Below are 14,624 nucleotides of genomic sequence, written 5' to 3'. Positions count from 1 at the left end.
GACCAACCAACTTTAGCCCGAAAACCAATGTCTAAATGACGTCTGGTGTTTGGGGGCTACCAATCTGACTATTGTCTCTTTAAAGTGCCTTAAAATGAATTGCGATGTGTATTGGCTCTATACAATTAAACTGAATTGAATTGAATAGAATTTAAAGTATGAAAGATAAATTACATTCAAAATGTGCCATTTGCTGCAGGATTAGATTTCCTGTAGTCAAAGCGGAAAAGTGACCCAAGGATTCATACGATGAGGGTTGGTTTGGGATTATGACAAACATTCTACCTCTTGCATTCATCGCCATTCATATCTGCAGATAATTTATATTTTTGGGCTATAATCTTACTTCACCTCTTGCAGAATTTTTTTTAATAACTACCTCTCAAATCAGCTTCCCATCTCTAAATGATAAGGGGCTGGGTTTCTTATCTCCCAGGCAGATTAAAAGTAAAGCATGTATGAAGAGCAAGGAGCCACTGTGTGCATGGAGAAGCTCTGTACTAGCCTTCAGTTTTCTTCAAAGCTCCTCTATGCCTTAATTATAGGCCGGCCTAATTTTTAGAAGCCTTAACAGAATCAAAGATGTACATGCGGTGCTCCCCTGTGTGTACTTAATCAGTTTTGCTATGTTTTATATAACCAGGGGTAATCCTCCTCTACATCCTCCCTCTGTTGCTCATCTAACATTTATTTTCATAGAAACAAACACTCTGTCTTGTTCGTTGAGCTGTTATTTCGATTCTACAATGACTGTTTTTCCGTTACAAAAGCACTCCCGGAAACGGCCTACCTCTGAGTGACTGCGCTTCAAATTGCTTATGAGATGCTTCTATTTTTAGGCTAATAGAGATGTTAAGTCGCTCTACAGATATGTCATGTCCAGGAGCGAGAGGAAGCTCTCCGACTTATCTATCAGCTCCACATATTACCAAAGAGAGGCAGAAAGGAATTTGATTAGGGTTAACCACCTTGGGCTCACTATTGGATTAGAGTGATTATCTTATCTATGAGTAAGACAAATAGCTTTGCACTTTACCTTCTGATCTGGCACATTCTTCTAAGTTGAAGCAGTGCTGCTCGCTCTCGAGGTGAAGAGGCGACAGTGTCCTTGCTTGTTAAATCTTGATTATCTAATTGCAAGATATAGTTTTGGACACTTTGTAATATATCTACCTTAATATTGTTTTTCAGGTATAAAGGCTTCATCAAGGACTGTCCCAGCGGACAGCTGGACGCCGTGGGCTTTCAGAAGATATACAAGCAGTTCTTCCCTTTTGGAGACCCCACCAAGTTCGCTTCATTTGTCTTTAATGTATTTGATGAAAATAAGGTTTGTAATGTAATTTTAAGTCACTGCTGATTGTAGTTAGTATTTAAATGGCCTGTATGTAGCTATGGAAGCTTCAGCTACTTGTCTCTGTCCTGCTCTTGGTTAAACGTGATTAATGGCCAGGCTTTCATCCAAATCTGATTTAAGTGAACCGTTGTTCCTGGAACATTATTTTATGTTTTTCTTGTAAGTACAGAGAATGTGTTTTGTGCAGAGTGGTATTCATTCATGTTCCTTTCCTTTCTTAAGGCTGTTTTTCAACGGTATTTAAAGGGTGAAGGGTTTTGAAAAAATGTAACCAAAGTGAATTGTCCAAGGCTGTTACAAATAGAATTTACAGGAAAATGGTTGCAGCCAAAAGCATTGACTGCATAACCCAAGAAAAGAATTTTGTAGCTTAATGTCAAATTTTGTTTGTGTAGGGTTCTTAAAGCTGCAGTCTGTAACATTGAGGAGAGAGCAGACTTCGACTGAAAATTTGAAGAAAAACAGGTTTCACTCCACTCCCCCACCCTCTCTGCTTCACTCATGCCCCACCTCCAAGCTCCACCCCTCTCACAGCATCTGCGCGGCTACCGCATGCGACCAGAAGGGGGGGGGGGGGGGGGGGGGGGGGGGCAGTAGGCGGGACAAATAGAAGCAGTTTTTTTCACAGGTTACATATCACATGTACTGCTGTCTGGGCATAGGGACAGTTTTAGCCAATATGACAAAAAAGTTATTTTTAAAAACTTACAGACTTCAGCTTTAAGCGGGCTTAAAAAATATGGATTTTAATTTTTTTTTCATTGGCCATGACTGAAACCCCCTACAAAAAAAATATAAATGCAGAAGTATAGGGGAAAAAACTCAGGTTTTTCAAATATTTCAGTTTCTTCAATTTTTTCAAGTATAAAAATGTCTTTCTGCTTAATATATGTAAAGATATTTAAATGATTTATGTTTAAATAACATGCTCTTTTCAGGTATTCATAACATAAGAATGGGATTTTAACAATTTAACCTTTAGTATTTTAAGTTTCCACTTACCAAATGCCTGCTTACTCAACAAGAATTAAACCAAAAATAGACACTTCATGCATAAATTAAGGACAAACTAGATTTGTGCTTCATAACTTACAAGTTAAATTCCTAAAAAGCTGCTGTTCTTCTTGAATTAGGTTAAAATAAGGTATTCGTGTTAACAGAAGGCTATAGAAATGGAGTAGAGAAAGTAGAGTTGTGATTAGTGAAACCTATAAAAAAAGAATACTAAAGAAGCAACAGATGCATTTCCTTTGCTTGTTTTTATGGGCCTACTTTTCATGAATATTTCAACTTCTCAGATTAAAATACGGAGCCTATCATGATCTAATGTTGGCCAATTAACAACAAACTCCACTGTAGCCCTACCCCTTCATCTGACGCCATTTGTAGGGAAAGCATTCTACAACAACGACATGCGGATCATTTTTATTTTTACAGTTCATGAAAAATTACCCCATTTTTTTTCAGATTACACATTAGAATAATCAATTCTGTGGGGAAAAATGAATTACTTTAGGGTTAGAATTAGGATTCATTCAGTGATAACAACCTACTGGGCCTCCTGGGAGGTAAAGCCATCCTATGGCACTGATTACTACTAATAATGTCCATTTAATAATATCCAAAATGGTTGCAAACAACAACTTAGTATTTACTGTGTACTAATGGAAGACAGAATCAAAATGATGAGGAAACTTAGGTTCTATCTATTAGAACAATGTTCCAATACATAGAACGTCTACTCTATTCTAAACAGAATACATTGATCCACTTCCATTCAAGAAATAAACAAATTTTCCAAGTAATATTATTGTGGTTTACAGGCTATGGCAAGCCGTTTATGTATTAGTTTGACTGAATATGTATTCCTGACATATTTTCCTTGTCTAAATGACCATTTCAAACAAAAATACATTATTTACATCTAGAATAATGTCTATAAATCCCTCCGCAGTGTTTGTTGGGGCTGCGTTTTCTTTTCTTTGAACATAGTTTCCATCATATTTGTTATTGAATTTTTGAATTTTTTCTATTTTAAGAGCAACATAAGCAGGTTTATCATGACGAGAGAAAGTGGCCATGCTCTGTGACAGTGATTCCTTCTTCCCATTTAGGAAAAGCACCTGTAAATATTTATTTTTTCTAATTTGATTCAGTCAAATGCTGGACATTGCTTCAGTTTGTGGGACAGTGGGAAAGAAGTAAAAAATATGTGGGACTGTCTCGCACAAATTGGGACATGTGGTCACCCTACGTTGGAAAATAACTTCTGATGGCTTCATTTGCTTGAAAATGCCATAATCTATGTCTGATATTACATTTATATACAAAGGTATTGTATGTGAAATTACTGTTATTAATTGCTCTTTTAAGTATCCTGATAATATTAGGTTTATTTCACTAATTCAGTAATCTTAAATTTGGTTTCAACCTAAATATATTCAAAGGTAATAGATACCTTTTCCATATGAGATCAGTCCCAAAGACGAGAAACTAATTCAGTTAAAAATCTATTAGCTAAAAGAAAATGACCTTCTTGGCCTGTAATAGTGGGCATGCAGCACCTTTTGTATTTACGTCTTTTCATGTGTTCACCTGTAATTCATAGCCTTGAAGACTGAACTGTTTGAAACCCGAGACTTTATGGACTCCCAAAGCCAGATTTTATTTACTGCAGTGGACCACAGAAGCTCCCATCACCCCCTCCCTCTGTGGTCAAGGAGGCTGAGGAGAGAATGTAAATAAAAGCAGGGCTAAGGGGAGCATTACATGGCAGGCTACATGCTAACCCACACAAACTGCTTCTGCCCAGTCTCTTACTGGCAAACCAAATAAGCTTAAGTCCTGATGTGGCTGGAGACTTTAATCATGTAGAACCAGAGAATTCAGTTCGCTGGACGTTTCTTGCAGCATTTTGGGAGCAAACAAGGCTGCTTCAGCTCTTCACTTTGGAGTGTCAGATCACATACATCTTGATGGAGCTGATTCCTGCCCACAGACCTCAGATCTGCAGGAAAACAAAAACTTAGCAGAATCATTCAGGTCTGGACTGAGGAGGTTTCCTTAGCTTTACAAGATTTCTTTTAGCACAAAGACTAGGGAGTGCTTAAAGATTATGCTGATCTGGAAAAAAAAAATCCTCTCTGCTAACCTAAATATTCAGTCCTTCCCTTTGATTATCTGAAACTTGTTTTTAGATCACTGATAGCCTGGCCTATAGCAGGGCCCAGGAAGAATTGAAAAAGGGCAAAACAGGTACAGACAGTGCATTGAAGATTGGGTAATAGGCAACATCAGGATATTCAAGATTTCTTCATCAATGATTGTTCCAGCAGGACTGAGGATGTCACTAAGTTATCTTCACTTTAAAAAAAAGATCAACACTATCAAGACCTCAGGTCCAGAAATGTGTGGATCCTGAAAGCATGTGCTGATCAACTTGTAGTTTTTTTTTTTTTTCTGGACATCTTGGACGTCTACAACACCTCTTAGTCTTGTCCACCTGAAGTGCTCGGTCATTGTGCCTGTGCTCCATAAACAAAAGCATACCTGCCTTAATGATTACCTGTCACTCTGACCTCAGTCATCATGAGGTGTATAAAGTACATCAAAGACACATCCTTGATGGCCTGGTCAGCCTGCAGGTCATTTATGGGGAGAAGTGTCTTCCTGAAGAGGCTGTTTAATAATCAGTTCACATGGTCTTGGCCTATGTGCAGCATCCTACCTGGACATATTCCCCCTGACATGCTTTCACCATCGCATGCTGGTATCAGATAGACTACAGTATTAACCCATTTCATATAAAGGACTTATTCTGCTGCACCCATGAACTACATTTCCTACACTTACACTCTGTCTTCCATCTATCTGGAGCACAGGGACAGCAGTCTGATCAGAGAGTCCCAGACTTCCCTCTCCCACACGCCTCCCCCAGCCTCTCTGGGGCTGAAGCCCCAGGCTCTACCTTTCAGTCTACATGGTTTTCTCTTAAGGGTGTTTTATTTTTTGTACCACTGTTTCTGATCGTGTCTCTGTATTACATGCTTCTTATGAGAGTCTGCAGAATATTTCACAAATTGGTTCCTTAATGACAGTAGATGTTCTTGATGTTTGGAGACTGGCTGAGTAGAATGTATTTTGGTTTGCTTGGGGCTAGGCTGGATAAAATATACACACAGAGCACCGACAGGTATTTGGAGTTGAACTGAGTTAGGAGCACAGATACTGATCATTTAGGGGTGTGTGGATTGGTTTGTTATCTGACCCTAGGGGATAGATGCTATTTGACAGTTTGGAATGTCTCTTAAAGTTGTTGCAGATTATATTATCATTACTTCTATCACAATCAACCTGTTGCTTATATTTATGAGTATGATAAAGAATGTTTAAGCAAATCTAAACTATTGTATGTATTGTATTTATTCTAATTGTGTTTACGCCATATAACAATCAAAAAAGGGTGTGTGTGGGGGGTTGCTTGTGTGACCCCTGGAGGATCAGATAAGTGGGTTTTGGAAAGCTCTCTACGTCAGTCAATTTTATCTCATGTTAGGTACCTCGTAGTTAGAGAATGCGTCGCTCTCCATTTTTATAGCTGATGTCATCAACGGTGGAGGGCTTTAGCATTTTTTAGCTTGGCAGATGTCTAGAAGAGATAAAATTAGCTGACCTCAATGGCCGTCTAAAGCGCCTGGCTGACGAGTGGGACCAGAGGGTTTCACAGGTAGACGGCTGTTGGTGAGGAATGTGGGAAACCCATTGAAGTGTGACAGCAGTCTCTAGTGCTTCTAATCGGAATATGATGAAAGATCAACTCTGAGAACTTCACCATTTGAAGATCAGTCATAATTTCTGCTCAACATGCGTACAACATGTTTTTATTTTCGATATGTGTAAAATTTCTCTTACACTATTTGCTTTTTGCAAAGGAGAGAGTTTAAGATTTCATGACTGATTTGAGCTACTTAATGCCTTCCAACAAATATGTTTGTCTTCTACCCTGTTCTCTCTCTGTCGTGGCCCTTACAAAAAAATAGGGAAATATGCAATATTAGGAGCCTAATTCATAGATTTCATGTGGATGGATGAATTTAAAATGGTATGAAAGCTTAAACATGTAAATCAGATTAGATGGGTTTCTCCCTCTTTCCACTGCAAAAAATTGAAATCTAAATAAGTAATTTTTTTTCTTAAAATACGGTAAGTGCATTTTTTCTTGAATTGAGGAAGTAAGTGAGACACTTTGCCAATGAAACAAGACAATTTACATTTAAAATAACAAAAAATATATATATTATTGTCTTATTACAGGTGCATCTTCTAATTATCTTATTTTAAGAGTAAAAATACTTATTCCATTGGCAAACCATCTTATTTACCTGCTCAAATTGAGGATACAAATTTAAATTTTTTTTATTTCTTGGTCGTTTTTGCAGTGTGGATCTTCTGTTTTTTTACACATCTAATCATAATAAGGAATATTCTAAATAAGTAACATCTTTGACACCAAAAAACACAGATTATTTTTGTTATGTGTGATTCTTAGGAAATGAACCAGTCGCATCCATCTCACTAATGACCAGAGGTGACATATTTCAGCCTCAGGAGAGAGCCAGGTGCTGGGCAAAAAATAGCAGCTCACTTGGAGCAAATGTCTGGCCCACTTTTCAGCACAGTGCAGAAAGGACACCACGAAGGAACAGAAACAAAGTTAATTAAAGTACAGTTAGACAAAGTGTGATGTAGGATGGTCACTTTATCCACAGATGATTACATTCTGATTCTGTCCCTTTTGTCACCCCCTAGGATGGCCGCATCGAGTTCTCCGAGTTCATCCAGGCCCTGTCAGTGACCTCCAGGGGAACTCTGGATGAGAAGCTTAGATGTAAGAAGACACTCTTCTAAAATTTCTACATTAAAATGACAGGATTTGGCTTTAATTGGGCTGCTTTACCCATTAAGTAGGACAGGTGGGTTTAAAACAAAACCAACTATAAAACTTTAGATAGTGTATCCTTCTTCAGCCTTCATCTTTAATGCTTCCAATGAACTAGAAGAGTCATCCATAACCCTGGGACTCTGGGTTTACTGTCTGTGATGTGTCTGTCCCTTCAACGCTCTGATTCAAATCACAGTATTAGCTCCTGCATAGCATTATTTGCTTTGGAAGTCTGTTAACCACCAATTTATTCGGGGAGAAAACATCAAAAACATGCCTGACCTGAGGACCAGGCTTTACAAATCCTGAACTTGAGCATCTTCAGAAACCAATAAATAAACCTAATGAAGATCGCCCTGTAAATCACTTGTTGTATTAAAATAGAAACCATTAAAACCATTAAAATAGAAACCATGTCCATCATATTTATCTGGAGGATAACTTTTTGCAAAAGTATTCATACCCCTCAAACATTTTCCCATTCCAGCCTCATACAGTGTTTTGTTCTGTTGGTTTTAATATTAAAACTTAAAACAAAGTAGCATAGAATTTGAAAGTGAAATAAAATATGTTTTTTAATTGCTTTTCAAGTTAAAATAAAAACTGTGGGTTGTTTTTGTAATTTTACAAATGTAGAAAATCCTTTGCAAAATAACTAAAGAAAAGTCATTTATATATATATGGAGAGAGTTTTAAGCGCAGATAGTATGGGAGAATTATCCTGCCATAATGCAAGAGCACATAATTTCAATTTGAGAAAAGAATTTCATCTTCTTGCACTCAAAACTTATAATGCTCACACTCAAAACATGCGCTCTCTCTCAAATATTTTTTCTTCTCTCTCAAATCTTTGTTTCTTCTCTCAGATTTAATGCTTCTTGCACAGATATTTTCTCCTCTCGCTTGCCTCCTTCTCTTCGCGCACAAACCGCGCTTTCATTCTTTGCTTTTGTACATAACAAACCACTAATTGTTTAAAATTACTTACTTCAGAATTGTTTGGGTTATCCATAAGTACTGAACTTTGCTGAATCAAGCCACAAAACTACTATAAATCGCAGTTTCAGCTGACACTCTTATAAATGGCGTAGTAGCACAGGCACACTCAGTAGGGTTATACAAGCGCACCCTTTCTGAGGCTGTCGTTCTATTGGCTGGAAAGGTTGCTAGGCGACGATCCAACTGCAGTCGGAGAGAGAGCAAAAAAAATCCGCAAGCAGAGCCTACGGGTTTGCGAGCGTATCTGAGACTCGAGCAGAGCGCGGTTTGTGCGCGAAGAGAAGGAGGCAAGCGAGAGGAGAAAATATCTGTACAAGAAGCATTAAATCTGAGAGAAGAAACAAAGATTTGAGAAAGAAGAGAAAATATTTGAGAGAGAGCGCATGTTTTGAGTGTGAGCATTATAAGTTTTGAGTGCAAGAAGATGAAATTCTTTTCTCAAATTGAAATTATGTGCTCTTGCATTATGGCAGGATAATTCTCCCATAAGATAGAAGTCTAACTGGATTCTAACTTCTAACTTTGGTTCTGCGGCACAATTATGCACTAATTTGTAATGGTGTGTTGCATAAAAACAAAACCAATAAATTGAGGTTTATGTTAAAATAGTGACAGATTTCTCAAGTTCCCAAGTTTTAATGCTTGAATATTATTGTTTTTTCTCACAGGGGCCTTTAAATTGTACGATCTGGACAATGACGGCTACATAACTCGGGATGAAATGTTGAACATTGTAGATGCCATTTATCAGATGGTGGTAAGTATGGAGCCTGGTATCCCCTCTGGTCCTGATTAGTCAGAGTGATCTGAAGGGTAATTATGTGGTGTCTATCTTAGGGAAACACTGTGGAGCTGCCAGAGGACGAAAACACTCCAGAAAAGAGAGTAGACCGCATTTTTGCAATGATGGACAAGGTTGGTATATATTATCACACTTGAAGCTACAGCCCTTCACACGACCATCAAACTTTATGTAATGTGCAGCAATAATTATTAGTTTAGCATTAATTCAGCTAAGTCTGCCTTTGTTGCTAACATCACAGCTTTGATGCAGGCACTGTTGAGCTCAGAGCTGGTAGTTGTAGCCAACACAGTATCGCTGACACTGCCTGCAGTCTATAAACATCATTTACAGTCACCTTCAGCGCTCAGTGCTAGGAATCTCTCAGCTGTAGTGAAAGATGAGATGCAGCTCACTCCCGCCAGCATTAGCCAACAGGGCTACTGGTGCAACCTTTAGTCATTTCTATGGGGAGAGTGGTCTCTAACAAGGTTCACTGAACTTAGGATCACTTTATCAGCATACAACAATAGCAGTGCAGTGAACCTGGTCTCATTTGATTGCTTTGCTGCATTTACACATTAGACCAGGCATCCCCAAAGTCTGTCCGCGAGGCCCGCTGTCCTGCAGGTTTTAGAGGTTTCCCTACTCCAGCACAGCTGATTTTAATTGAAAGCTGATTAACAGACTTTTGCTTAACTGCAATCATCATAATCAGCCGTGCTAAAGCAGGGAAACCTCTAAAACCTGCAGGACAGCGGGCCTCGAGGACAGACTTTGGGGATGCCTGCATTAGACCATTAAAACTTTAGTGTGAGATTCAGATTTCACTTTGATTCATTTGGATAAACCAGCACAAAGTAATGGACTGTTAATACCAAAAGCAAGTGGAGTACAGTGTGATCATATATTCAGTTTACTAAGAAAAATCCTTCATTATCAGCACTAGTACAGCTGTTCTTTCTTCAAAGGTTAGAGGAAAAACGATCACAGCTGTCAGACCAGATATAAAGGTAGAAAGTAAAACCAGGGTGAGGTAATGTTAAAATAAGGGAGATCGTTTCAGAACTAGAAACTTTTAAAATATTGTGAGCTACCCAAACTAACAGGACAGATAACAAGAGCTCTAAATTAAAATCAGTTCAATTAAACAAACTCCGATTAACAACGTACGCCATCACAGGGTAGTTTACATAGAAAGTTCAGTAAAACCTTAGGTGTAACCTTTGATTGGTGCACAGTCTTTCATCTAAATAAACCGGCCGACGGCATCGAATCATAAACTTTGCAGAATTTCCTCCTTTTGGATGAGCAGGTAAAGACAGTTCACATTTGCTTACACATTGAGTAATTTCCATAACCATTTAATCGAGCAAATTGTAATTCCAAAAAAATACATTTGTTCAATGAAAACACTGGAATCTCAAAAAAAAGTTTTTTACGCATCAATGAGGCTTTTTTTTTTTTTTTTTGGCTGTATAGAAATTATTTTTCACAAAACTGCAATGAAAACACTTTTTTCGCATTTCACGAGTCACATGATCTGTAACTGGACTTAACTGCCTTCTAGGGCTACAACTAATCGGATAGCCAAAGGTTCCTTAAAGAAGATTTTTTTATTAACTTAAGTGGAAAACTTAAATAAAAGTTTTCCACTTGAGGACCTCTGCATAGAGCATATTGACAGACGGAATTATTTTAATTCTTAAATGCAAAATGTTTATATATATATATTTTTTTTACAATTACTGCTCTAAATGGGTTGCTCTGTCAGTAAAGGCATGTGTTAGTCTCTATACTCCAGTTAACGATTAATCGATTACTAAATTAGTTGACGATTATTTCAATAATTGATTAATCACGATTAATCCGATTAGTTGTTTCAGCCCTAGTGCCTTGTAAAAAGTCAAAGAGGAAGAGGGAAAGTAGTTGGATGATGGCGCCCTCTTGAGCCATGGCAGAATTATGGATAAATCTCATAAAAACAGAAAAATGCCATGTTGTTTTCAGAGGTATTGCATAAACAAACGTATTCACGTCCAATTTTAATTGTTTTTGCTATATCATGAAAATACTGCAACTTTGGTTTTGCTCCCATTTGTAAAGGAAATGCAACCATTTACTGCAGCAATCCTTCACACTGAGCATGCATGCAGCGACAGTGGAAAGAAAAAAACTCCCCTTTAACAGGAGGAAACCTCCAGTAATTAATAAGGCATTAATAAAAAAAAACAGACCAAAGGCCCAGAGAGGAGCTCCTTAGATCCACAGCTGACATCACATAATATTGGACGCTTTAAGGGCTTTGATTTCACACCTCACTGATGTTTTTAAGTTGATAATTTCAAGGGTTCTGGTTTCATTATGTTTCCTGTTGCAGAATGCAGATGGGAAGCTTACTCTACAGGAGTTTCAGGAAGGTTCAAAGGCAGACCCTTCTATTGTCCAGGCACTGTCCCTCTATGATGGACTCGTGTAGGAATGGATGGCGAGTGAAGGAAGATGAGCTGGAACGCTCCTCTGCCCCTCGATCCCAGGTCATTCCTTAAAATCTGTTAACGCAGTAGAACTCCTATTCCATCCGAGCCGACCGTGGAAAACAGAAGAAAAGAGTGGAAGCCGCTGTCGGCTCACAGTTTGCTCTCATGAATTATTCAAATGGCCCACTTGTTTACTGGCAGTGTAATATTGTTGCAGTAGCGAATAAAGATGGAAACAGCCCTCACATCTCACTGCCTAATGTAATGCACTGGCTGCTGCCAATTGTGGCTGACATCCTGCTCGGTGTTTTGTCAAGTGTGAAGCGAGCTTGTGAAGACATATGCATTGTGTGTAAAAGCTCTGTTCGGTTGCTATCTAGCTAGCACCAAACACATCCAGGTGTTATGACCCTGCTCTGGTGATCCGTCTCTTAACTCTTCAGATGGGTCCAATTAACGCCCTCCTGCTTTTTGCACGCCGACGCCTGCCCATCACATCCTAATCACCCAAAACAAGGACTACAAACTTTTACTGCACAGGCATGCAGCCACTGCGTCCTCTTGTTTGTGCTCCATAAAGATAGCAAACATAAATTTCCTCTGATGTAATGGAGAATGCTAAGTTGCTCACCCAACCCCAGTCATCAATCAGTGCTTCTACAGCTGCGCAGCACACCAGCGTCGTAGACTGCGTTTCAACTTCTCTGGGAGCGAAGTGCTGGATAATCCGAGGAACGGGATCCCTCAGTGATGCTTGAGTTCTTACATCCATCATCAGAACAGCTCAGAAGGACCATCCTGCTGCTGCTTCATCCACATTCAGAGAGACTCTACATCTCACGCCGGAAAAATGTGTTAGACAACACTGAATTAAAACTACGAAGCAGTAAAATGTGCTGCATATTATAATGTAAATATAATGGTAATTTATTTTCTGCTTTGCTGCATTTATGAGACTTTCCTCATAAATATAGAATGATTTTTATTTTTGTTTTTATCAAAGGTGTTGAAATGTGTTGCACTGTATTTTTCATTACCATGGTGGGAGCATTCTTTTTCTCTCATTCAGAGGTTCGTTTTTCCTGAGAGAAGAGGAATGTTTAAGAAGCACAGAGTTTTCTAAGGGTGATTTTTATTGCGTTTGCTGTCTGTGCACCCTGTTGTGTTTTAATTTCCCTGTTAGCATGAGTGTATACTATTGACCCTGTTGCACAACTACATCCTGAATGACACGGCCTGAACAACAGAGAGCATTCCCACAGCTTTACATCAGAATTGATGCCGGGCGTTTCTTTTTGAGGGCGCCGCACTCCACCCTTGGCAACACAAAGCCCGGGTCACCAAGAGGCGCAAACAAGACATCAGCTTTGGTTGTAAAGCTTTAGTGAGGGCTGTTTTTTGTCCTGTGAAAAGCCAGAGCATGTGATGATTCCTTTTTTTTTTACATGTAGATTATTTATTTTAGAACATTTCAGTGTTTTTCAACCTCACTAATAGTTTTTTGCATTAAGCAAATTATGATTTACTAGATTATCTCTTCATCAGTGTAAGAGCACAGAATAAAATGCATTTAAGTGATATTTATATTTCTGATTTTAGGTTTGAATGGATAGAAAGCAGTGTTTCCTTTTTCTATAGCAGTATTTGGGATTAATTTAAGGGGCTTTTTGTATTGTAACTGTTCAAATGTTGTTGTTTTTTAGAATTTCAAATACCTGGATTATATTCCTATTTGGAGAATATTATTGAAGTTTGCACAGATCGCATTAAGGCAGAAATGGGATGTGTTCTGGGTTCAGTGTTGCACTGTGCAACATCACATGTAATGAAAAGTGTCATGTTAAGCTTTATTGCCTGTTATTGCCTTGCAACATAGAATTTAACATGCCATCTTACTCTGTAGTGTAAGCCTGCGCTGTATGGCCTTGAAATGAACAATGAAATGTATAAAACTGTGGCATGTTGCAGCAATGGATGAATTACTGAGACCTGTCAGCTTTTGAGTTTCTTCTGCCGCATTTCTGATCAAAGACAGATGAGATCCCAGAGGAGTGAAAAATCCAGATTTTTAACTGTTCTGTCATTTTAACCCCATCCTCCCAGTTTTTTTTAGCATGTGATACTAAAAATTGCAGTAAAACACAAGTGTGTTTGAAAAAAAAACGCGAGCCTTGTGATTAAAAACTGAACTGATTTAAAAAAACGAAATATTTTGTTGGAAAACATTCAGCTATGTAAGTGCTATCATGATTTTATCAAGAGCTCGGACACACATGCAGATAAACCAATCCAGAGGGACAAGGGGAAAAGTTTTAACAGGTTTATTGAGAAGTTTTGTGGAGATTCCAGTGTTGCTCTGAACACTGCTCAACCGGAACTGAAAGGTGAGGGGAAGACACTGCGTTTAGTTCAGGTTCAGTTGGAAAATTGGTTCTCGAACTTGAAAGGAGGAAAGGTAGGCAGACTCACGTTTCCAGAGAATTGGTTGACTCTTAGACTCCAGTAGGTGAGGAATGTGTTCCGGTGTTTGTCTCATACGGTGGAGGGCGGACAGGGTTACCCAGAATGCGGTTGCTTGTAGATGAACGGAGAAGTCTGACTGCCACTCAGATTTTCTGTGGTACTTGAACGGACTGCGGTGCAGATGAATCCCTTGCTCAGTGTGAAACTCCAACGATTCCTCAGGGGAAAGTGGATCCAAACCTCCGGTTTGTATCCCCAGCTCAGTTTGAAGCTCAGTAGATCCTTCCTGGGAGAGAAGGTCCGAAAATCTAGTTTGCAGGATGACTTCCTACCGAGAGAAAAAAACAAAAATAACAACGTTAAGACTCAGGTTGACAAAAACTCAGTTTGACTCAGCACAACTCAGCTTGGCTAGAGTACCCAAAACTGGCAAACACTGGCGTCGAAATAGTGGCAGTCAGCAGCTTAAGTAGGGTTTTCATTTCGGAAAACCAGGACAGCTTGGAGAGCGGGGGGGTGGAATCTCTGTTCCCATGCATAGAGATGTCTGTGGCATGCACTCACTTACGTAACATAGGCCTACGTAATCCTACAATTACATAT

General features: G+C 38.8%; 1 protein-coding gene across 1 annotated transcript in view; it reads left to right on the top strand.

Moving 5' to 3' along the window:
• ncs1b (neuronal calcium sensor 1b) overlaps positions 1–11,803 on the top strand; it is a 51,341-nt gene extending 39,538 nt beyond the window's left edge. The window contains exons 5-9 of the mRNA XM_038287594.1: positions 1,192–1,330; positions 7,166–7,244; positions 8,966–9,054; positions 9,135–9,212; positions 11,459–11,803. Of these exons, the coding sequence (XP_038143522.1) occupies positions 1,192–1,330; positions 7,166–7,244; positions 8,966–9,054; positions 9,135–9,212; positions 11,459–11,557 (484 nt within the window). The 3' untranslated portion in view covers positions 11,558–11,803. The remainder of the gene's footprint in view (positions 1–1,191; positions 1,331–7,165; positions 7,245–8,965; positions 9,055–9,134; positions 9,213–11,458) is intronic.
• Positions 11,804–14,624: the final 2,821 nt, after the last annotated feature.

The sequence above is a fragment of the Cyprinodon tularosa genome, unplaced genomic scaffold (genome assembly GCF_016077235.1).
Source record: "Cyprinodon tularosa strain WSP-4 unplaced genomic scaffold, ASM1607723v1 ctg240, whole genome shotgun sequence".
Lineage (NCBI taxonomy): Eukaryota > Metazoa > Chordata > Actinopteri > Cyprinodontiformes > Cyprinodontidae > Cyprinodon > Cyprinodon tularosa.
The sequence above is the reverse complement of the archived record's forward strand: the minus strand, read 5'-3'. Positions and strand labels throughout refer to the sequence as shown.